Source organism: Monodelphis domestica, chromosome 2, assembly GCF_027887165.1.
Source record: "Monodelphis domestica isolate mMonDom1 chromosome 2, mMonDom1.pri, whole genome shotgun sequence".
NCBI classification, from domain to species: Eukaryota; Metazoa; Chordata; class Mammalia; order Didelphimorphia; family Didelphidae; genus Monodelphis; species Monodelphis domestica.
In genome coordinates this window covers 228,196,895-228,222,417 of record NC_077228.1, presented here as the reverse complement: position 1 = coordinate 228,222,417, position 25,523 = coordinate 228,196,895, and the positions used below count along the sequence as shown (strand labels likewise).

The 25,523-nt window shown below is 37.7% G+C and overlaps 1 protein-coding gene across 2 annotated transcripts in view; it reads right to left on the bottom strand.

The window, feature by feature from the left end:
* Window positions 1–25,523, bottom strand: part of PITPNC1 (phosphatidylinositol transfer protein cytoplasmic 1) — a 424,023-nt gene that overhangs the window by 25,915 nt on the left and 372,585 nt on the right. For both annotated transcript variants that reach the window (XM_007482775.3, XM_056817273.1), the window contains exons 6-7: window positions 14,713–14,868; window positions 8,157–8,220 (exon numbers count right to left, since the gene is read on the bottom strand). In XM_007482775.3, the coding sequence (XP_007482837.1) occupies window positions 8,157–8,220; window positions 14,713–14,868 (220 nt within the window). The remainder of the gene's footprint in view (window positions 1–8,156; window positions 8,221–14,712; window positions 14,869–25,523) is intronic.

The following is a 25,523-nucleotide window of genomic DNA, read 5'->3' as shown; positions in this document are numbered from 1 at the left end:
AGACATACAGTTATCCAAACTAGAATAGAAAATGTTCTTATCATTGAAACTGATCCCTTGGTTTCCTTCAAATCTCAGCTGAAATCTCCCCTTCTGAGGTAGCTAGGTGGCTCAGTGGATAGTCAGGCCTAAAGATGAAAGGTCCTGGGTTCAAACTTGGCTTCAGACACTTCATAGCTGTGTGACCCTGGGCAAATCACTTAGCCCCTAGTGTCTAGTCCTTACTGTCCTGCCCTGAACTAACACTTAATATAGATTCTAAGACAGAATATAAGGGTTTTAAAAAAAGAAGAAATCCTACTTTCTGCAAGAAGCTTTCCTGGTTTTCTCTTAATATGTTAGTGCCTTGCCTTACCTATCCTACATCCCTGTATATTTCTTGATAATAAATGGTTATTTACATGTTGTTTCCTCCATTCGATTGTGAGTTCCTTGAGAGTCTCCTTGAGACCAGAGAACAGAGAGCTTAGAACATTGGCTGGTACACAGCAAGCACTTATTAAAATTCTTGTTAATTTAATTTTGTTGCCCAAAGGGCTCTTATAACTGTTAGGTTCTTTCCCCTCCATATTTACTCATTTTTAAAAAGAGTCAGCATAATCTAATAAATACATTAACTAGTCTTAAAGCCAGGAAGATTTTGATTCAAATTCCACCTCTGGCTATAGATTCCTAGATGGATGACATATTTTGCTTAGTTTCTCTGATTGTATTTTACTATTCCTATCATAACCAAAAACTTTCTTCTTGTATTAAAACCCCATGATACTATCCTGGAGTTCATTTCCATGGCTTAATTTCAATTTCCCTTTTTATGGTTGCAGTTTTGACAAAAATAAATAAGCACTTTTCTTCATTCGAAGGAGAGAAATATAATGAAACATGATGCTTGCTGTTGTCTAAATTTTATTTTTAAAATTTAATTTTTTTTTCATAATTACATGTAAAAACAACTTTTATCATAAAAAGTTGCAAGTTCCAAGTCTTCTCCCTCTATCCCTCTACCCTGGGTAGTCTGATGTAGATTTTACATGTGTAATTATGTAAACACATATAAAGTTTATTTCAAATTTAACATATTAACTCCAATATTAATCTGCTTTCCACTCTCCCCATATGCTCTTATTTGTGTAGGTTTTTAATGGTTAATTGATGCTATTTCCCCATTTCTTGGTATGACTATTATCTTATTCCTTTCCTTCAATAACTTCCTCTGGACCAAAGCCTTTCACAAATATAATGAAGCAAAATAAATCTATACATTGACTGTTTCTGAAAATGTATATTTCATTCAGTATCTTTAGTCTGTCACCTCTGCCAAGAGGAGGAAGCATGATTCATTGTCAGTCTTCGGAAGTAATGATTAGTCACTACATTGATTACAACTCAAAAGTCTTTCACAATTATAGGGTAGTCTTTCTAATAGAATTGACTTGTAAATCAATTTACTCTGTTTTTTTTTTTAAGCAGTTCATTTATGGTTTGTCCAGTAAATAATAAATACTTAAATGTTCTTCAAGTTTTTGTAAATATTCATCCATTTTACTAAAGTTATGTTTTGTTGGTGTATAAGTGAACAAAAGAATTTGAAATAGTTTTAATTATATCTACTTCATCCCAGGTGAAACATTTTTCTTTTTTATGCTAGCAATTTTGATTTCTTCTCTTAAAAAAAACAAATTAATTAATAGTTTAGATATTATATTAACTTTTCTTATAAGCCAGTTCCCAGTTTTAGCCATCAATTCAATGCTTTTCCTTGAAATTTCTTTTTTCTCCTCAGAATTTCTACATCTTGTGTTTGATTAGAGTTTTGTGACTTATTATTTTCCTATTTCATTTTAGATTTCATGTCAAATATATTGGCTTCTTCTTTCTCTTGTTAATTAAAGTGTTTAGAGATACATTTCCCCATCAGGACTACTTTGGTTTCATCCTAAAGTTTTGGCATTTTTTTTATTGTTACCTTTTCCTTGTTGAAATTATCTATTGTTTCTATGATTTGTTCTTTGACTTACCAATTCAATAGGATTAAATTATTTAATTTACATTTAAATTTTAATCTTTTTTTTTCAAATGCCCTTCCTTCATTATACTTTTATTGTACTGTCATCAGCAGATGTGCTTAATATTTCTGCTTTTTTTGGTATTTGTTTATGCTCTGACACGTAATTTTTGTAAAGATGCTATAAATAGCTAATATATTCCTTTCAATTCTCATTCACAAAAACTAGTTTTCTATTATATTTAAGATTTCTGAAATTCTACTTGGTCTTTAATTCTTTATTTTTTATATTTTGTTATATTTGTCTAGGTCAGAAAAGTTTGAAGAGGATACATTGGCATCTTCAATTCTTATAATTTAATAGTTTATTTTTTCCTATAATTTGATTAACTTTTTCTTTACTTAGTATTAAATATTAATATTATTTCAATATCTATAGTGCCTTTAAGTGTAATGCAATCTACTGCTTTTCTTCTTTAACCATGTCTTTTTAGGTCTTGTCTAAGAGCATAATTACTACATCTTTTTTGAATTCACTTGAAGCCTAATAAATTCTATTTCTGTCCCTTATTTTAACTCTATGAAATCTATGTTTCAAATATCTTTCTTGGAACATACTTTTGTACTCTAATTTTTTTAACCCCTTACCTTCCTTCTTAGACTCAATACTGTGTATTGAAGAGCAGAAGAGCAGTAAGGGCTAGGCAATGCGGGGTAAGGGCCTTGCCCAGGGTCACACAGCTAGGAAGTGTCTGAGTCCAAATTTGAATCCAGGACTTCCTGTCTCTAGGACTGGCTTTCAATCCATTGAGCCACCCAGCTGCCCCCTTGTACTCTAATTTCTAATCCACTCTGTTACCCTCCGTTTTTGTATGGGTGAATGTAACTGATTTATGAACTGTTTATTTTCCTCTATCATAACATATTTTCTCATTTCATCTTTCCATACTCTCTTCCCACCCCTTATAACCCTGCTCTTTACAAAGAAGATGGTGGAGAGAGAGAAGAAATCTGATCAACACTAGTGATGTATAACTGAAATGGCCTGTTCCTTTAAAAAATTATTGTCTCCTTAAACAACTAAACAAAAACAAACAACAAAATTTCATATGCAAAGCAGATCAGAAGAAAAGAGATTGTACAAACACTCTATACCATTTATAATTTGGATCTTTTCCCATTGGATTCGTTTTCCAAGACAACTTTGAAAATAACATGTTGAAATTCAACATATTTTCAAAGTTGTCCTGTTTGTCCACTGACCTTTTTTATATTCTTTTCTGTGCATTAAAAAAAAATGCTTCAATGTCCTTTTCAAAGTAGAAAAAACAAAATGCTTATATCAGTCTGGATTGTCAAGCAAAGCAAATCTCCATATTGGCCATTATTAAAATATATGTCACATTTTATACCTGAAGTTCATTTTGTTTTTATTAGAAGGCGAGGATAACAAGTTTTATCACTGGTTCTTTAGAATTGTGGCTTCCTGATCAAAGTTCTTAAATTTTTGTTAGTTTTTGTTTTAAACAATGTTTTTGTGATGGTATTAATTATAATATGAGCTCTACTCACTGAACTCAATATCAATTAATAAAGCCTTCCTAGGTTTCTCTAAAACTGCCCCTTTGATAATTTCTTAAGATGTGATGATATTCCATTATATTTGTATACCATAACTTTTTTAGCCATTCCTTAGTCTGAGAGGTTCTCACTTTATTTCTAGTTCCTTACCGCTACAAGAAAGATTGTTTTTACTTACTTTATGCTTCATAATATGGATTGTTTTCATTAAAAAAATCTTTTTAGAGTAAAGGTGTAGTTAATGGTCTCCCTACGTCATATGGCATGTGACTTTTGAAGTATTGTTCCAAATAGTTTTCCAGAACTGCTGGTCCAGTTGAAAGCTCTTTCAATAGTATGTCAGTGTGCCTATTTTCCCATAGTCCCTTCAACAACTATTTTATTATTTTTTGGATAATTTTTGCCAAATTGATTAGAATCAGGGGGGATGTTAAGAGTTGTCTGATTTATATTTCTTTCATTATTAGTAATCTGGAACATGCTTTATATGGTATTAATATGTTGGATTTCTTCCTTTACCTGTTCATATCCTGTGAACATTTACCTATTTGGGAATGGTTCTACTTCTTAATAGATTGAATCAGTACTTCATATATTTTGATTTGGAAAATTTTATTTAATTAGTTAACTTAGAATATTTCCATGATTTCAAGATACATGTTCTTTCCTTCCCCTTCCCCCATACCCCTCCCGTAGCCAACAATTCCACTGAGTTTTACATGTCATCTTCATATATTTTGAATATGAGATCTTTATCAGAGAAACTGTAAACTTTTATCCCCTCTGTTAACTATTTTGCTTCTTTTTTTTGAACCCTTATCTTCCATCTTGGAATCAGTACTGTGTATTGGTTCTAAGACAGAAGAGTGGTAAGGGCTGGGCACTGGGGATTAAGTAACTTGCCCAGGGTCATACAGCTGGGAAGTGTCTGAGGTCAAATTTGAACCTAGGACCTCCTGTTTATAGGGCTGGCTCTCAATCCATTGAGCTACCCAGCTGACCCCTGCTTCTATTTTTAACTACATTAAAATTTCATGCAAAATTTTTTAACTTTATGAAATTAAAAGCACTTTCTGACTCAATACAATCAACAAAACAATCAATTAAGCCCTGATGTTGTTTTAATTCCTGAGGTATAAATGCTCACATAGTGAAACTTGACTAAAAGCCTTTCACCAGCCAGTTTGATCTGGACGTAGCATATCCCTGGTCTTACTCCTTCTCAGCTTAATTCGTACTGTGAACTCTTATCCCTCCACCATTCAGGCCCTCACACTTGCTCACTTTGATCTCTTTTAGTCTTGACCCATTGGTGAACCTGTTCAACTCTGCTCCTGAATCCTTTTTTTTGCATGTCCCCTATCTGATCCCCACCACCTACTTTCTCCACTCTTCATCATGTGCTAGAATGGAACCAGAAGAAGTCACAAAAGTTTGCTGACGAGGTCCAGCCACATGGATCTACTTGTCGCCCCCAAATGACACATCATCTCTGATTTTCAGTATGATGGCCAATCCTGGCCTGCAATGGTCACTTGCTTTGCCTCTTAGAAGCTCTGCTTTTCTTTAAGATTCAGTTCAAGTGAGGGCCAGCCAGGTGGTTCAGTGGATAGAGAGCCAGACCTGGAGAATGGAAGGTCCTGGGTTCAAATTTGACTTCAAACCCTTCCTAGCTTCATTTAACACCCATTGCCTATATCTTACTGCTCTTCTGCTTGGGTCCCATTCTTAGTATTAATTCCAAGACAGAAAGTAAAGTTTTCATTAAGAAAAAAAGACTCAATTCAAGTGCTCTCTTCTCCCAGCTTTTATTGTCTTCCCCTAGGTGACTGCTTCATAGCAGCTTTGTGTATACATATGTCCCCCTTTGAAAATGTAAATTCTTGAGGACAGGAACTGTTTCACATTTATCTTTGCATCCCCAGGGCTTAAAATACTATCTGGCAAATAGAAGGTGATTAATAAATATTTACTGACTGACACAGTAGGTTCATAATAAAGACTTATTAATTGACTGATGAACAGGCTTTTCTCATTTTCCGTAGAATAGTCCTTCCTAGTTCCCTCTAAATTCTTTTTACAACTTTCCTCTCATAACAACAATAATATCTAGCATTTATAGAGAGCTTTTAGGTTTAAAAAGTGCTCCTCACAACAACCCTGGGAGGTAGGTGCTATTATTATCATCATTCCCATTTTACAGATGAGAAACTGAGGCTGAGAGAGATTAGCGACTTGTTCAGGATCACATGGCTAGTATGTGCCTGAAGCTTGATTTGAAATCAGTTCTTACATGTAAAACCCAGTGGAATTGCTCGTTGGCTATGGGAGGGGGTGGGAGGAGGGGAGAGAAAGAACATGAATTATGTAATCATGGATAAATATTCTAAATTAATTAATTAAATAAAAATTTCAAAGAAAAATAATGAAATCAGGTCTTCCTCACTCCAAGGCCAGGGCTCTATTGAGGGTACCATCTAAGAGATAACTATCTTATTATAACTTATTATATTATTATAACTATATTATATATAATACTTGAGAGCTCGCAAACCCCTTTACATACATTATGTCAGTGGATCCTTCTGACAACCCTATGTGATTGAGAGAAATGGGCAAAGACAGAAGAGATGACATGCAAAGAAGAGCTCAAGAGAGCAGATAGAATTCCTCCAGGGACCTTAATACTGCATTTATTACCAATTCTGATGGGCAAACTCCTAATCTTCAAAGTATCTTATTTTGGGATATTTAATTCCTTTTTTGTTTTTGCCAAATAACCATCAATCAGAGTCCATGATGTCTTAGATCAGAGGTAAGCCACTCATGTGCTTAGAGGTATGTTTTAGGGCAAAGCTTGGACAGACTATGGGGAAGGACTTTCTGTTCTGACCCTAAACCTTGAAAGCAACCAGGATTTAAGTACATGAAAGTTTGATGAAACTAGAAGAATCACTTGCTGAAGACAGTCTCTCACCTGTCCCTCAGCACAGAATAGTTCCTAGAGACATGAATATCTGTTTATAAAAAAGGGAGTAGTGATATTTTGGGGTGTCTCAAAAACCCCAATAGCATTTTTTTTATTGGAGGTCTTGGTCCCAGTGGTCAGTAAATACCAAACAAAAAGAGGGAACAGCAAATACTGATCTATAAGAGGAATCTTTTCTAACATCTTACACAGCTGGGTAGACAGAGAAGGATGGATGACTCCATGCTGTAACTGAATGTAAACTAGGATTGTTTAATGGGGGTGCGTCTCCTTTCAATGACTCAAATCGGTGGCTAAGTTTAGGATTATTGACCACCTCTGACCATTTAACCTGATCTACCCCTTTATTTTGAATCTAATATCCTTTCTTAAATAAATCTTAGAAGGGGTGAGAAAGATGAGGGTGAGAGAGGGTAAGCAACTTGCCCAAACTTACAGAGCCTGTAAATGACTGAAAATTGGAGATCACAACAGCACCTACCTCCCAAGGTTGTTGTGAGGATCAAATGAGATAGTATTTGTAAAACACTTTGTGAACCTTAAAAGTGTTCTATAAATGATAGCTATTAATTAGCTTTCAAAGAAAGAATTAGCTTCATCTCCACTCTAAGAGGAGGGAGTCACTGTAAACATTATTATCCCTTTTTCAAACAAAGAAGTGAGGCTCAGAGAATGAAATGACCTTGTCCATGGCCACAGAAATGTTAAGTGTCTGAACTGAGACTTGAACTCACAACTTTGGGCTCCAAGACTAGTGTTCATTCTATTATAATGGATTCACCCTGTCAGAGGACTGATATGCATGTTAACATGGGTTGAGAAAGCTGAGGAGAGATAATCCATCAACCAAGCAATGAAATAATACAGTCTCATCATTTACTAGAAACAGATAAAACTGATTTAACACTTCCCAAATTATGTAAAAAAAAATGAACCCTAAACTTCTAATCTTCCCAAACAACTTTGTTATTTCTATGTACCCATAGAGGTTGCTTCTTTACCCAAACAAAGTCTTTGCAAAATCTTTATGTTCATGAGAAAGGAAAATATTAAGGATGCTATTAAATGAGATAAGGCATAATAAAACTCTTTTCTAGGTTTGAGGCACTATATAAATGAAAGGCCATTATTATTATTATTATTATCCTCTAGTTTCTACTCATAGATATTTTTAAGCACTTTTATTTGACAAAATATTTCAATTCAACCTCAAATTCCTGTTTAGAATAGATTCTTCTTTCCAGGAATATAGCAAAAGAAGAGGTTTGAAATCTACCTAAGAGGCTTTATTGGGTCATTCCCTGTGAAACAGGGAAGAGCAGGACTTTCTATGGTGCCACTTAGAAAGTTATGCTAAAATTATTCTCTAAACCATGCTTTATGATGATACATTTTTTTAAACATGCTCACTTAGACCATATTCTTTTCAAGTTAGGGAGCAGTAATCCTGAATTTGCTTTGTTTTGTTTTCCTCTTAAAGTCCAGGCAACAATGGAAATCAGACGGACTGAAATGGAACCAGAAAAACGTCAATCTTTTACAATATTCTATAAGTTGCTTAAGGGAAACGGACTGACTTACCATACCACTCGTCAACCCACGCAAAAGCCTGTCTGTGCCCAATCAGAAGGATATCTCGGACCACCTAAAAAACGGAAACAAAACTGTTAACCCAAAACTTCCTGGGAAACAAGTAACCCTGATTTCCTGGGGAAAACATGCTTCTCAGTTCCTCTCACCATATATAATTGCAACCATTATTGTTCATGAAAAAGGTAGGCAGTAAAAAAAAAAAAAGGTGGCAGTATGTCTGAGAATGATGGGGTCATTTTCACTATGTGTATATGTTTAGGTCTTAAAGAGATATACTAATGACAGCCTCTTGGCGGCAATTCAGCAAGACAATTAGCTTTGAGGTTAGTTACCTATGGAAGTCTGTGTCCTCACTTATCTTCAATTAAAAATGGTGATGCTTTTTGCTTACTGAGTCAGGGCAGTGTCTCTCATTATCCCAAGAAGGCGAAGGTGTAATTGTTGGAAAAGAACGCAGTACATTGGTGTATAGGCTAAGAGCTACAAAAGCCTTTATAAAGTGTTTTGTGTGATTTCACTTGATCCTCACAAGAGCCTGTGGGCAAAGTACAGATAATAACAGAACTTACTTTACAGGGTTGTTTTGAGGATCAAATGGGATGATGTATGCAGAATGTTTCATAAACCTTAAAGCACTTAAAAAAACCCCAACCATTATTATTATTATTACTGGATTCTAAATCTTGTGTTTGTATAGGAAGATAAGAGTATATATGCATATATATTGAGAACACAGGAATAAAATTCTTTTTTTATTTGAAAATTTTCATTTAATTAATTAGTTTAGGATATTTTTCCATGGTTACATGATTCACGTTCTTTCCCTTCCCTCCTCCCACCCCCTTTCCATAGCCAATGAGCAACTCCATTGGGTTTTACATGTGAAGGAATAAAATTCTTAAAAAAAATAACTCTTAACCTTTTCTCTTAGATCAATATCATGTTTTGGTTTCAAGGCAAAAGAGCAGTAATGGCTAGGCAATGGGGGTTAAGTAACTAGCCCAAGGTCACACCACTAGGATGTGTCTGACACTAAATTTGAACCCAGGATCTCTCATCTCCAGGCTGGCTCTCAATCCATTAAGCCACCTACCCTGCCCTGGGGATAAAACTCTAACACAAATCTTCCCATGGTTTGACATTTTTCTTTTGAAGAGCTAGAAAAAATATCTTGTAGATTTTCTATTCCAACACCCTAATTTTATAGGTCTGTGTTATAGTTTATTACCTGTGGTCTCCCTCATTATGTCGACAAGCTCCATGTGAGCAGGGATGATTTCTGCCTTCCTTTGCATCTCTAGGACTTAACTAACTTGATTTGACTTATGGGTAAAGAAGGAATCGACAGTTTGTCATGAAAGAGATTGGATAGAAAAGAGAAAAATATAACTAGAACTATATCCTATGTGTTGCAGTTTAATCATGCCCACCCCAGTAGGCTGCATCATATAGTGATGAAGGATGAACCTTCTGTTGGGGATTTATAGGAGGATATGGGCAATTATTGCACGGATATGATGAAGCTTGCAATCCTGGAGGGAGTATTTTTATATTTATATATTTTAAAATACAAGCAGCAGTTGGCTTAATGGATAGAAAACCAGGCTTATATATAGGAGGAAGTGTTTAGCTTCAGACATTTCCTAGCTGTGTGACTCTGGGCAAGTCACTTAACTCCACTGCCTAATCCTTATCACTCTTCTGCCTTAGAATTATCACTTAGTGCTGATTTTAAGGTAAAAATTTAGGGTTTAAAAAAGTAAAATAAATACATTAATGAGTTTTGAAATTTTTTTAAATTTGAAAGAAGCATTGAAAGAAATGTTTTTCATTTAACATTGTGCTGGCACAAAAAAGGTGCTTAATAAATGTTAACAACTGAGTATAGTACATACACCTGCACATGTGTGTATTTTTAGCATCTTGCTTATTGTTCATATATGTGGGTACATATCCAGTGTGTCTTAACATTCCCTCCCTGCTGGCAGACTCATTTAGCATCTGACAAAACCTCTCATCTCATGCATGTTTCGGTAAATGATAGATTTTAATTTTGTGGGTTTTGTGAAGCAGGAAAAGTGCTTATAATGAAGTGTTTATTACTCAGGGTATCTGAGTAGCTAAAGAGGCTTTTATGACATGGAAGGAGGAAACACATGTAATGAAAATGAGCAGCAACATGCAACAATAGACACTTGAGTGCTGAGTATGGGAAACTGGGAGGACTCAAAAGAAAGAGCAACGAAGGCATTGAGAAATACACCCATTGCATTAGGCACAACACAGCTGCCTGTCGGAAACCAGGATTCAATAATGCTGTAAGAGCTCACATTTTAATGGTTTTTCTGACTGTGAAGGGATTCTTAAGAAACAAAGGTGTTCTGAGAGGCATCCTTGGAATTTGAAACCCATAGAAATGCCATCCCCAGATACTAATTAGTCCCTCCAGTGACACAGCAGGTGTCTGAGCTTTGATAACTTCATTCTAGTTAGGAATGGGCAACAAGGAAAAATTCATCCTCCTGAACAATGCTGATAGCTATTTTAAAGATGAGGATAAAATTCTCAAGGTTAGCTTGAGTCACCTATGGGAAAATGACTAGGCAAGTGCTGGGGCATTCCCATTATTAGCTTCAGGAGAGGGAATGACAAAATTCCCTAAAGACAGTGGCCTGAGGGAGGGGAGACTGCACTTGATTTGACTCCAGGGATGCCTAGAAGTGATGTCTTGGGAATGATATCAAAGGTGATATCAATCCGAGCTAGAAATTAGAATTTTTTTTAATTGGAATTTTTAACTCTGAGAGCAATGCCCCCGAAATGTACTCTTCCATTCAGTGACACTGGTATCCTTCCTGGTCCTCAAATAAGACACTCCATCTTCCGACTTGAGGAATATTCCCTAGTTCTCCCTCCAAATGGTTTTCCTAGATTCCTTCAAGTCCCAGCTAAAATCTCCTACCTCTTCCAAGAAGCCGCTCCTGTTCCCCCTTAATGACAGTGCCCTCCCTCTGTTGATTATTTCCAATTTATCCTGTATAGACCTTGTTCATACATAATTATTTCCATGTTGTCTCCCCTACTGAATTGTGAACTCCTTGACAGCCAGGACTGTCTTTTATCTTTTTTTTGTATCCCCAGCACTTAGCACAGTGCTTGGCATACAGGAGGTACTTAATAAATGTTTACAAAAACTATCTTCTGTTCAGTGGCTGGCATAGCTTTCCAAGGATCAAATAAGAGAACATCCATTAAGCACTCTGCACACCTTAAAGCACCATGTAAATATATAATATTTATATATATTATATTTATTAAATATATAATAAAAAATAGGGGCAGCTAGGTGGCACAGTGGATAGAGTGCCAGGTCTGGAGTCAGGAACACTCATCTTCCTGAGTTCAAATCTGGCCTCAGACACTTGCTAGCTGTGTGACCTTTGGGCAAGTCATTTAATTCTGTTTGCTTCAGTTTCCTCATCTGTAAGATGAGCTGGAGAAAGAAATGGCAAACTACTCTAGTAACTTTGCCAAGAAACCCCCAAATGGGGTCCCCTAAAGTCAGTCACGATCAAAAAAATGACTGACAACAAAATGTCAGCTATGACCATCATAGGCTCTGCAGTGATCAGGGAGCTGGTTCCAGAATACCACTTGGCATATTTATTCATTAATTAAAACATTTAGAGTTTTCCAATTCAATCCACATTTAGTTGCTATTTATGATACTAAATTTTCTGAGGGTGAGGACTGTGGAGGCAGATGGAGACTATTTCTTGGCCACTCAATTCTAGCACCATTTTTAAGCGCTAATAATAACAGCTAACATTTGTAACATTTATAGCATTCTGAGGTTTGCAAAGTTTTTTAACATAGAGATGAGGGACAGAGACTGAGATTATATTGGCTAAAGGGAACTCCCAAGTGAGAAAACTTTCTCATCTAATACAGGTCAGCACCTTCTCTGCAATTTATAACCTTAAAGAGTTGCCTGTAGTATCTCAAATAGTAACTGGGCACATATTGACTTAGAAAATCAGAAATTAACATCTACGTTGTGTAGTAGTCCGAGGATGACGATTGTCTTTGTGCGCTTTCATCTGTGGTGTAGATGAGTGTGCACAAAGACACTTGTGCGTGAAGGAGATTTAAGTGGAAAAGTCGATGCACAGAGACAGTCCCACTCTCTTGGCGGTGGAAGCCTGGGTCCAGTGGCACGAAAAATTGTTACACCTGGAGACTTCCTCAGCTGCATTGGATGGCCATGTTGTCTTTTGTGCTCCAACATGCCCTAAGCACTCCACAGTGCCTTGCTGCGTCGCCCTCTCAGCCGTTGAACCTTCTTATTGGTTTCTTCCATCTGTTCAGCCGAAGTAGTCTTCACATGCTGGGTGAGCAAAGCCCTGGTTCACCAGGGGTCTACGACCTGATGGCTACCCTCACAAGGTTTAGCCGGCCTGCTGAAGCTGTTGCCCGGGGTGTGGCTGCTGCCACATGCTAGCAGCTACTGGGAGCCACAAGTGAGAGCTGGGTGTCATCTATGTTGTACTGTGTTTTTATTTATCTTGTTAAAAATGTCCCAATTAAAAGGTCTCAAGTTTTATACTTTTAGGAGAGTACTAAGGTTGAATGACTTGTCCCAGGGTACCACATGCATCAGAAGCAGGACTGGAACAAGGTCTCTAGCTACTGAACCATACTACCTCTGATGTCAATGCTTTACCTACATCATCTGATGTAGTTAAGAATTCTGCAAAAACAAAGCTTTGAAATTCTAGATCCTCAAGCCAGTATTTTAGCCCTTGACCCTGCATAAATAAAGAAATGAAAAGAGCTACAGCCTCTCTTACAATCCCAAATAATGCATAGGCTACTGAGATGGGGAAAGAAAATGTAAGGAGAATGCATGTAAACATTTTTTTTCTATAAAGATCAGGGAAATGGTCTTTGACAATGGATAGGTTAGATGATTGATTCTTTTTAGTTTAACCCATCTATGGCTTCTCTGTACATAGTTGTCATGTTGTCTCCTTCATTAGACTGAACCCCTTAAGGGCAGGGAGTCTCCTTCATTTCTTTTTTTATTCCCAGTGTTCAGTCCAATTCCTAGCACATTTGTTGTTGTTTAGTTGTATCCCACTCTCTGTGACTCCATTTGAGGTTTTCTTGGCAGAGATACTAGAGTGGTTTGCCATTTCCTTCTCCAGCTCATTTTACAGACGGGGAAACTGAATCAAACAGGGTGAAGTGACTTGCCCAAGGTCACACAGCTAGTAAGTGTCTGAGGCTGGATTTGAACTCAGGAAAATCAGTCTTCCTCACTCCTCATCATTGTGTCTACTGTACCATCTAGCTGCTCCTGGCACATGGTAGGTACTTAATAAATATTTACTGACTGACTCAAAACAGGGATTTTGTGTGAAAGATTGGTAAAGCAGAGTAGGGGGCAAGGAGAGGGGAAGTGTTGGACTCAGGAATCAAGAAGATCTTCATTTGAAACCTGTTGAAGATATTTATTTGGTATGTGACCCGGGAGCAATTATTTCACCTGTCAGTTGTTTGCCTCATCTGTAAAAGGGGATGTTAACAACAACATCTATCCTGTCTGCTTTATAGGACTGCTACAAGGATCAAATAAAAGAATATCCACTAAATACTCTGCAAACCTCAAAGTACAAAGTAAATGTCAGCTAGGGGCAGCAAGGTGGCACAGTGAATAGAGTACTGAATCAGGAACACTCATCTTCCCACGTTCAGATCTACAGCTTACTAGCTGTGAGATCCTGAGAGCTGTGAGAAAAGTCACTTTACCTTGTTTGCCTTAGTTTCCTCATCTGTAAGATGAGCTGAGGAAGGAAATAGCAAACTACCCTACTATCTTTGCCAAGAAACCTTCAAAATGGGGTCACAAAGAGTCGGATATGATTGAAAAAATGACTGACAACAAAAATGTCAGCTATGAAGATGGCTAAAGTTTTTAAATAGGTAAAGTTTTATGAATCAACCTTAGGGACTCAGATAACATTCTATAATTATTCTCACTGAGTTAACAGAAATGTGGAGACTCTCCATCTGAAGTAACTACTACTATTTCTTGGATCACTTCTAGTCTCAGGATGCTCAATTCTGGGTACAGTTATGGATAAGAGTTATATTTATGATCTGTGCACATCCCTCATTTTCACCTCTTTCTTAAATATCTTTCTGCTTGGAACTACATGTGCCAAAGTGAGGAAGAACTCCTGAAAATCACAACTTCCCAAATTTACTTATCTGCCATTGTCAATTTACTGGGTAAGGAAAAAAAAACAAATGTAAAAGATGGCCTAGTAGTGGCGAAAAAAAGCTCAAAGCCCCCACATGAAGCATTTTGTAATAGTGGAAACATTTTCTGAATGGGGTGCTATGGGTATTCATAATCAATTTGTCTTGTAAAGGTGGTGTGAACTTTTACACATATGTTATCTACCCTGGCAAGATATTAGGTAATATGGTGGCTTTCCTTAGCCCCTGATTAAAAACCCACAGCAGAGTTTTCACTCACCTTGTGTACAAATTGTTCTACTCTGGTCTGAAGTCCCCAGACTTCGAATTTCACAGTCACCAGTTTGTAGGAGCACATGATTGGTTGGTGACTATCTCTCCAGCCTTCCCTTAACTGTCCTCTTCCCGTTTTCTCTGATTTAAAATGTTTAGGATCCTAAAAAAATAAATAAATAAAAAGGAAAATTGTGATTTAGAAGTACAATGAATGAATACCCAGTCACTGATTATCTCTGTATCATTGTGGAAACCACTTGTTGACCATTTCATCAGAAACTTGTTTTCTAAGAGAGAAGAATGAAATAAAAAAGTAGAAAAGTCAATATTGTAATTAGAGTCACAGCTAAAAATTATTGTACCTGGGACAGGTCAATCTGGGGTAGGGAGTGTGGCACAGAGGTCTGATTATAGGAGGTGGACCCTCCTTACACTGCCTGGGTGGGAGGAGAAGGAGGAACTCAGGGACCCATCTTCAGTATCCTGTTATGAGCATGGAAGATGGCAGCATGGAAGTGGTCCCAGTTTAGCTGTGGAAGTTGTTGGAGTGATGAAGTATATGTACCAAGTCACTCCATATTATTCATGGCTCTGATCACAATGGTATCACATATGATGATGCCAAAGTTTGAAGATTTTAATTTATCCATATGTCATCATTTTAAACTTTTACCTTAGGGTCTTAGAATCAATACTAAGGATCAATTCCAAGGCAGAAAAGTGAAAATGTGTAGGCAACAGGGGTTAATTGACTTGCACAGGGTCACATAGATGAGAAGTGTTTAGGGGCAGATTTGAACCCAGGATCTTCCATTCTCTAGGCTTGGGTCTCTAACCACTGAGATAGCTAGTTTCCCCAATGAGACCTGTTTTAGTGTACATAAGGAGGAGCCTGCATGGTCTAAGCATCTGAAATTCTCAAGTCCTGGTGGACAGCAATACAGAAGAGAAAAAGAGAGAATCTGGAGTCAAAAAGACCAGAGTTCACATCTAGCCTCAGATAATTACAAATTATGGAACACTAGGCATGTCTTTTAATCACTGCCTGCCTCAGTTTCCTAAACCATAAAATAGGGACAGTAATAATAATAACAATAACAACCTACTTAACATGGTTGTTGTGAGGATCAAAGGAGGTAATTATTATAAAGCATATGTGGTACAGAGTGGGCAAGATACAAATACTTTTTGTTGTTCAGTCATTTTAGTCATGTTCTACTCTTTGTACCTCATTTGGGATTAAAAAAAAAACCAAAAACACCCTTACCTTCCGTCTTAGAATCAATAGGTTCTAAGGCAGAAGAATGGTAAGGGCTAGGCAATGGTGGTTAAATGATGTGCCCAGGGTCACACAGCTAGGAAGTATCTGAAGCTAGATTTGAACCCAGGACCTCCCATCTCTAGGACTGACTTTCAATCCACTGAATCACCCAGTTGCCCCCTCATTTGGGATTTTCTTGGCAAAGATACTAGAGTGGTTTTCCATTTCCTTCTCCAATTCCTTTGACAGATATAGAAATTGAGGCCAACAGGGTTAAATGACTTGCCCAGGGTCGCACAGTTAGGAAGTGTCTAAGGTCAGATATGAACTCAGGAAGGGGAGTTTTTCTGACTGATACTTTATCCACTACATCCCTTAGCTGCCCCTATATAAATATTAACTATTATTATTCAATATTTTGGTGACTGCTAAAAATGACATGAATATTCCCTTGACAGAATCCTAGGTCCTGGCTGTTTGTGGATGTTCATATGTAAAAGGAGCATTATAATATGTCATTATCTTGAGAAAACATTTACTGAGTACACACTAGGTGCACAGCATAGCATTAAGTCTATTTTCTCTGTGTTATGTAGGAGGAAACTAACCAAGTACAATCCTAGAGAGGAGAAAACAAGATTATGCCTGCAACCTGCTTTTTTAACAGTTTGACTTTCAACTCTTTCCTCTCTAGGAAATCAAGTACTGCAATGCTATAGCAGATCTGTCTTCTAAGATCTGTGGTCAAGTCTTCCACTTCTAGGGCTGTGTAGGGGTTAGAGTGGAATCATCTTCTCTTATCAATGAATGTTCAAGACCTCCTCATGGGTCCTGAGGATAGTCCCTTTCACTTATCATTGGGATTATTTTTATAGTTCAGAAAACTAGCCAGCATGTAGAAAAAGCTGGACACTTAGGTAGGAGAGTGGAGGTGCCTTCTCACAATTCTTTTCTGGGTTTAAGATAGATGATAATAATTTCATAATATTGAGCTTAAATTGCTTTTTCTTCACAAGCTTCACCATTCTCAATTTTTTAACAGCACAGTAATATGGCAATACATTTGTGTGCCACAACTTTTTAGCCATTCCCAAATAGATAAGCATTTCCTCTGTTTGCAACAACAGAAAGCACCATTAGAAAGATCTGGGTATCTGTGGGGCCTTCCTCTTTTCCTTCCTTCCTTCCTTCCTTCCTTCCTTCCTTCCTTCCTTCCTTCGTTCCTTCGTTCCTTCCTTCCTTCGTTCCTTCCTTCGTTCCTTCGTTCCTTCGTTCCTTCCTTCCTTCGTTCGTTCGTTCGTTCCTTCCTTCCTTCGTTCGTTCGTTCGTTCGTTCGTTCGTTCCTTCCTTCCTTCCTTCCTTCCTTCCTTCCTTCCTTCCTTCCTTCCTTCCTTCCTTCCTTTCACCTTACCTTCTGTCTTAGAATCAATACTGTGTATTGGTTCCAAGGCAAAAGAGAGCAGTAAGGGCTAGGTAATGGGAATTAAGTGACTTGCTCAGGGTCACACAGATAGCAAGTGCCAAAGATCAGATTTGAAGCTAGGACTTCCCATGTATAGGCCTGACTCTCAATCCACTGAGATACCCAGCTGCCTCCTATTTTTTTTTAAACTTTCAGAATCCATTCTTTGGTTATTTGTCCTAGCATGTATATGGCTATCTGAGCTGTTTAAAAGGTGTGGTTGGGCCTGTTTGTAGATATTAGCACATTAAGGGGTTGGGAACTAGGACTGGAAAATTAGAGTATACAAGAAATAAAGGAGTCAGAGCAGAAATTCCTCAATCAACATCTATTAAGCACTGACTGTGCCATGCACTATGTGGTTGAAAATTATAATCGCTAATACCAGATAGCACTTTGAGTTTCACAAAGTGCTTCATATATATTATCTCATTTAATTTTCTTGCCAACCCTGTGAGGTGGATACTGCTATTACCTTCATTTTACATATAAGAAAACTGAGCCTGAAAGTGGTGAAATGACTTCATCTCTCTCTGGCCCAGAAGTAAGTTATGTTAACAGAAAAGAATAAGATCTGTTGGAGGGCAGAGAAGGAAGTGAAGTTGGGAAGGTGGGAGATCAATGTGCTAGTGGCCAAGAACACAGGCAGGCACAGGAATGACCACCAGGAGAAGTCTCCATTATTGAGACATGTTACAATTTCATCTTCTGCTGCCTTTTACTCTTCCCTCATTTTAATTTTAGAGAGCTGATCCCAAGTCAGTCAGTCAATATTTTTTTATTGAGCACTTCACATCCACAAGACACCTGCTAAATGCTGGGAATAAGGAAATAAAAAATAAGGAAAGGCAAAAATCTAGTCTCTGTCCCTCACCTTGGAATGTGAGCATGTAAGTAGCTGTGGTCATAGAAGATAAGAAAAAAGGAGGAGGGAATCCCAGAAAGGAGACGCTGGTAGTGTTGGAGGGATTCAGAAAGATCTCTTATAGAAAGGGAGAATGCAACACATTTGAAGGAAGTCAAGAAACCCAGGGGGCAAGGAAGAAGGGCATTCCGGGCATAAAGGACAGCCAGAAAAGGTAAAATGCTAAATTTGAGGAATATTGAGAAGCAAAGTGCCTCTGGATTGGAGTAAAGTATGTGCTGGGCTAGCTAGGCGACCCAGTGAATAGAGCACCAAGTCTGGAGTCAGGAAGACTCATCTTTGTGAGTTCAAATCTGACTTCAGCCACTTACTAGCTGTGTGATCCTAGGCAAGTCACTGAACCCTGCTTGTCTCCATTTCCTCATCTGTAAAGAAAAAAAAATTAACTGGAGAAGGAATGCAAACCACTCCAGTACCTTTTACCCAGAAAATCTCAAATGGAGTCACAAAGAGCAGGACATGACTGGAAAACAATTGAACAAAAACAACAACAAAGTATAAGACCGTACAGGCATAAGGACTAGTTTTTAAAATCCAAATAAAGGATTTTATATTTGATCTTAAAGATAACAGGGAGCCTGGATAGGCATTAAGGATTGGGCTTTAAAATCCAAATAGAAGATTTTATATTTGATCTTAAAGATAACAGGCAGTCACTGAATTTTACTGGGAAGAAGAGTAGCAAAATGAAAATTGTTCTTTAGAAAAGCCACTTTGATCACTAAATGGATCAGAGTGAAGTGCGGAGGGATTTGAGATAGTGAGACCAACCAGCACAACACTATTGAAATAGGCCAGAAAAGATTTTGGGTGTATTGTTTTTCATTGTATCCAACTCTTCAGGACTCCATTTGGGATTTTCTTGGCAAAGATCCTGGGATGGTTGGCCATTTCCTTCTCTAGCTCATTTTATAGATGGGGAAACTGAGGCAAACAGGGTTAAGTGACTTGGCCAGGGTCACACAACTAGTAAATGTCTGAGGCCAGATTTGAACTTGGGAAGATGAGTGTTCCTGACTCCAGGCCCAGAACTCTTGCTAAGAAGTCACCTAACTGTCCCAGACTAGATAATGAGGACCTATAGCAAGACAGCAGCTGTGAGTGGAGAGAAGAGGATGTACTGGAGAAAGGTATGAAGGTAGAAATGATAGGACATGGCAATACGCTGGCTATGCAGGTGAAGACCAGTGATCCTATCAGTCCAGGATAATGCCTAGATTGAGAGCTTGAGTGCCTGACTAGGTTGAAAGCCAAATGAGTCTGGCTTACAGGACTGCAGATGAGGAGATGAGGAAAAATGTGAACAGCTGAGTAGGTAGAATAGGGAACAAATACACTTTTCTGGCAGAAGCAATTCCTTGGTGTACTGTCAGGAGGAGGGTGATCTCTTCCTCAAGATAACCAACGGTGCACAAAAACCACTGCTTATGACATATCTGTCTATACCTCAGCCATAATCAGCCTTAAAAATAAGCAAAACATGGAAATGCCATAATTTTAGTTTTAGGCACTGAGACAATGTCTGTTGGCAGACAGAAAATTCCAATGACTTAGCACCTTCCTAGGATGCTGCCCCAGAGGAAAGGTCCCTCGTCCCTCAGAGACCAATGGGTGAAGAGAGAATATCAGATAGCATTTATGAAGTACCTTATCTTTTTTTCAGCTTAAATTTTTTTCAATTACACATAGAAACCAATTTATGACAATTATTATCTGACAATTAACCCAACACAGTAAATAGTCTAATATAGGTTATCGCAAGTACTATCACGTAATACATATTTCTATACTGCCCATGCTGGGGGAAGCGGGAGAGAGGGAGCCAAGATGGTGTCTTGGTAGTGGTAAAAGCCAAAACTGCTCTGACAATTCTTCCAAACCAGTCTATACTGCCCCTGCCATGAAAGAAGACACATATTGTCAGAGGTTGATAACGTGGAGCTCATCTAGATATAGATCTGAGTGCCCTCTGTCAAGAGGTCGAAACTCAAAGTCTGTCTGAGAGCGAGCCCAAGTGCCCTCTCCTTTCCCTTCTTTAGACCTCTCATAGAATACATGTCTATTGCTGGTAAAGACATGCTGTTGCTATCCATTCCATGAATCTTGGATGGTGTTTGAGTCATTATCTTACCCCAAGTGACTATCTGCATTTCTTGGAAATATTCTCTCACCCTATTTCCTGGAATCCTTATCCTGCATTAGGTGTCATAACTACCATCCTTGTTGCACTCTCCCAAGGACCCATCTCAATGGTATGACTTCATTCTTTGTGATCAGTACCTTTAAAAATCCATAGCTGCCTGCACAAAACCATATTTTGTCTGCCATCAGTGGGCAAAAACCCTTCTGACTCTACACTGGGTCTGTTATATATTTTGATTCTTATCTTTTCCCTTGCCCTTTCTTACAGGCAAGGTCCCTATAATTTCTACCTTTGTTATTCCTCTATTATTTTCCCCATTTCTTACATGTGGAACTCTGGTCCCAGTCCTGCCCCTCCTTTCCCCGGGGCTTTAACAACATATCACATATGCAATAAAAACTCAAGAAGGAAATAAAGTAGGGGACAGCTAGATGGCTCAGTGGATTGAAAGTCAGACCCAGAGATAAGAGGTCCTGGGTTCAAATTTGACCTCAGATGCTTCCTAGATGTGTGACCCTGGGCAAGTGACTTAACCCACATTGCCTAGCCCTTAACATTTTTCTGTCTTGGAATCAATACACAGTATTGGTTCTAAGGTGGGAGGTAAGGGTTTAAAAAAATAAAAAAGGAACTAAAGTAAAAAATGGCAGTTTTTATCTGCAATTAGATTCCAATAGTTCTGTCTTTGGCTGTGCATAGTATTTTCCCTTGAGTTTATCTTGTAATCTTGCTTTACTGATTATAGTTTAGTCCTTCACAGTTGAGAATCATACAATAGTTCTACTACTGTATAGTGCAGTTCTCCTGATTCTTCTTCCTTCACTTTTCGTCAGTTCACAGAAGTCTTTCCAGGTTTTTCTTTTTTCTTTATTCCTTTATTTCTTTTAAAATATTTTTCCATATTTACATGATTCATGTTCTCTCCCCCCTCTCTTCCATGCCCCCTCCTGGAGCTGACAAGCAATTCCACTAGGTTATATAAATATTATCACTTGATAACTGTTTCTATATTATTCACTTTTGTAATAGTGTCATCTTTTAAAACCAAAACCCCAAATCACATACCCATGTAAACAAGGGATAAGTCATATGTTTTCTTCTGGATTTCTACTCCCACCGTTCTTTCTCTTAATGTGGATAGTGTTCTTTCTCATAAGTCCATCAGAATTGTCCAGGTTTTTCTAAATGCATCATTTCTCATAACAGAAGCACCTTAAGTTTTGCCATGCTCTATACATATGTTATCTCATTTGATGCCTTGAAAAACTCTGAAGTAGGGATTCTTCACACCCATTTTATAGTTAAGGAAAATAAAGTTAAAGTGACTTCTCCTGGGCTATCTAACTCCTAACTGTCTGAGGCAGGTTCTGAATTCAGGCATTCCAAGCTCCACTCCAGAATTCTTAGTTAATTGGAAGTTATTTGAGTATGAAGAGCACTGTATGACTGGGGAGGACTAGAGAAAGAGGGAAGCTAGCATACTGAGTGAGTGCTTAAAGCCATAGCTATTCCTTATTATTATTGCCCTAAAAAGAGGTAAGACTCTGATGGGGGAATGTGTTTGAATGATGCAGGGTTACCCAGAGGCCATGCAGGATATGGAGAACGAATGGTAGGAGCTAAATGTGTGAAACTCAGACCCTCCTGGCCTCTGGCTCTCTGCAGAATCCATATCCCATTCCTCATTTCTCTAAGATGTTTGTTTTCTGGATTTTTTTTCTTTTTGAATTTGTTTTAAAAAGAACCTCCCCGCCCCCCAAATAAGATCAAGTGGCTGTTTTTTTTTTTTAATTATTACATTGGCTTATGTGCATATGGGGAGAAAGTGATGATCACCTAAGGAAACAGAAAGAAATGGAATGCTATTCTTGTTGTTGGAATTGCCAAGATTACCAATTATGGCCTTGAGAGCAACCCAAAGAGATTTTATTAATTTCCAGAGTTGGGAAAAGACTAAATGAAACAGAACAGACCAAAATAAATGAGTTTTGGTAGGAGGAGGTTTTAGGGCAGCTCAATGGAAGAGTTGATGTAGCACTGGACTCACCTTCCTGAACTCAAATCTGGTCCCAGATACTTACTATCTGTGTGACACTGGATAAATCGTGTCACTGTTTGCCTCAGGTTCCTAATTTATAAAATGAGCTAGAGAAAGAAATGGAAAAACTACTCCAGTATCTTTCCCAAGAAAACCCCAAATAGGGTTATAAAGTTGGACAGGACTGAACAGCAGCAGAAGGAGGAGGAGGTAAGCAGGAGAAAGAGAAAAGCCTTTCCAAGGACACATTGGACTAGTCTAAGAATAATAGCTAATATTTATATAGTGCTTACTACATGCTAGGCACTATGCTAAGCACTTTGTAATTATGACCTAATTTTATTCTTACAACAACCCTTGGAGGTAAATGCTATTATTATCCTTGTTTTACAGATAAGGAACTGAGGCAGAGATGGGGTAAGTGATTTGCCCAGGGTAGTAAGTGTTTGAGGTCCATATTTGAACTCAGGTCTTCCTGACTACACACCTAGGGCTCTATCCATTAGCCACTGCATAGTTTCCTTTTCCCCCTTTATTTTCCCTAGCCCAAGCAGATTAAAGGACCCCATTCCTCTTCATAGAGGGGTGGAATGACAGTAGTAGCTGAGAGAAGAAGATACACCCATGAGGATGCCCAAAAGGAAGAGTAGGGAAAAAGAGACTCTGCCAACAGCTGGGTGGGTACTGCTCCTCTTCCCCATCTCTTAGATAAGCATTGAGCTATTTGGATTTTTAAGGAAGTCAATAGTGATTGCTGAAATGACTCATCCCAGAAATTCCAGTTGTGAAGAATATTGGAGTCCAGACAGAAAGGCAAAAGGGTGGGGTGGGGTGGTTGTAGTCTTTCTCAATCAAAAGGCAAAGCCTTACCAGCTGCTAGGTCAATTAATAATAGACATAGAGCACACAATGAGGAGAATAATAAATTCAAAGCACTGGGAGAGTACCAAGTACAATAAATGGAAGAAAGGCCAACAATCTCTTTGTATCACAGGCTCTTAGCCTTTTCTGTATTAGAAGCATATGGAAACCTTTTCAGAAGAATGTTTTTTAATGCACAAAATAATGTGCACAGGATTATAAAGGAAATAAAGTATATTGAAATAATTATCAAAATATTATCCAAAAAAGGCTATTTTTGAACCTCAGAGTAAGAACCCCTACCAAAGGTAAATGGGACAAAAAAAATGCAGCGAATTTATTTGACAAAGGTTTACTGTTTAAGATATACAGGTAATTGATTTGAATTTATAAGAATAAGAGCCATTTCCCAATTAATGAATGATTAAAGGTTATGAACAGGTAGTTCAATCCAAGCTATCAATAACCATATGAAAAAATGCTATAAATCACTAAAAATTAGAGAAATGCAAATAAAAACAGCTCTAAGATTCTGCCTTATATCCATCAGATTGGTAAAACTGACAAAAAAGAATAATGACAAACATGGGAGGGGCTTTAGAAAAAAATGGTACATTAATGCACTGCTGGTTAGAGCTGTGAACTGGCCCAGCCATTCTGGAAAACAATTTGGAACCATACCTAAAAGTTACTAAACTGGGGGTAGCCAGGTGGCTCAGTGAATTGAGAAACAGGTCTAGAAATGTGAGGTCCAGGGTTCAGATCTGACCTCAGATACCTCCTGTGTGACCCTGGGCAAGTTACATAATGCTCATGGCCAAGCCCTTACCTCTCTTCTGCCTTGGAACTAATACACAGTATTGATTCTAAGATGGAAAGTAAGAGTTTATTTTTTTTTAATATACTAAAATGTAAATACTTTTTGACCTAGTGATACTACAACTACTTCTATGTAAGAAAGGGAAAGGGCTAATACTAACAAAAACATTTATAGCAGCTCTTTTTATTACGGCAAAGAATTGGAAAATGAGGAAGTGCTCATTTTGAACAAGTTAATAACAATATTGTAAAGATAAACAACTTTTAAAGACTTGGGAACTCTGATTAACACAGTGACCTACCACAGAGTATTCAAGATGAAATTTACTTCCCATTACTTGATGGACTCAAAAGTACTTCCTTCCTTCCTTCCTTCCTTCCTTCCTTCCTTCCTTCCTTCCTTCCTTCCTTCCTTCCTTCCTTCCTTCCTTCCTTCCTTCCTTCCTTTCTTTCTTTCTTTCTTTCTTTCTTTCTTTCTTTCTTTCTTTCTTTCTTTCTTTCTTTCTTTCTTTCTTTCTTTCTTTCTTTCTTTCTTTCTTTCTTTCTTTCTTTCTTTCTTTCTTTCTTTCTTTCTTTCTTTCTTTCTTTCTTTCTTTCTTTCTTTCTTTCTTTCTTTCTTTCTTTCTTTCTTTCTTTCTTTCTTCCTTCCTTCCTTTCTTCCTTCCTTTCTTCCTTCCTTTCATTCCTCCCTCCCTCCCTCCCTTCCTCCCTCCCTTCCTTCCTTCCTCCCTTCCTTCTTTCCTTCCTTCCTTCCTTCCTTCTTTCCTTCCCCAGCATTTATCTGGCACATAACTAAGTACTTGACAAATGCTCATTCATGTATTAAATGCTTAATAAATAAGTATTGATTGATTGAGGATACAGAAAAGAAACCACCCAGTGGAATCATAGGCCAGTTGGTCTTGGAGATGTGTAGGTAAAGATAAATGAATTTGGTTCTAAGTTTTCTGGCAGCTAAGATAGAATGGGAATAGATAATAAAGAGGTAACATTTTAAGTTTCTAACAAGAGAAAGTATACAAATTCATCTTTAGAGACAGCATTTTTTTCTCTGATACTAAATCCCATCAACTAATCTATGTCTGTCTGCCTCTGTCTGTTTGTCTGTCCCTGTCTCTGTCTCTCTTTCTCTTTATCTTCTCTAATTCCAATCTGATCACCTGGAAGCTCTGATCTGTTTTATTTCCTACTTGAGGTTGATGGGAACTCACTATATAAATGATAAACTAGCTGTGGATACCTGAGATAGGCTTAGCTCACACTACTGTAGTTTAGAAATTAGGAACTCAAGAGAGTCACCAGCGTT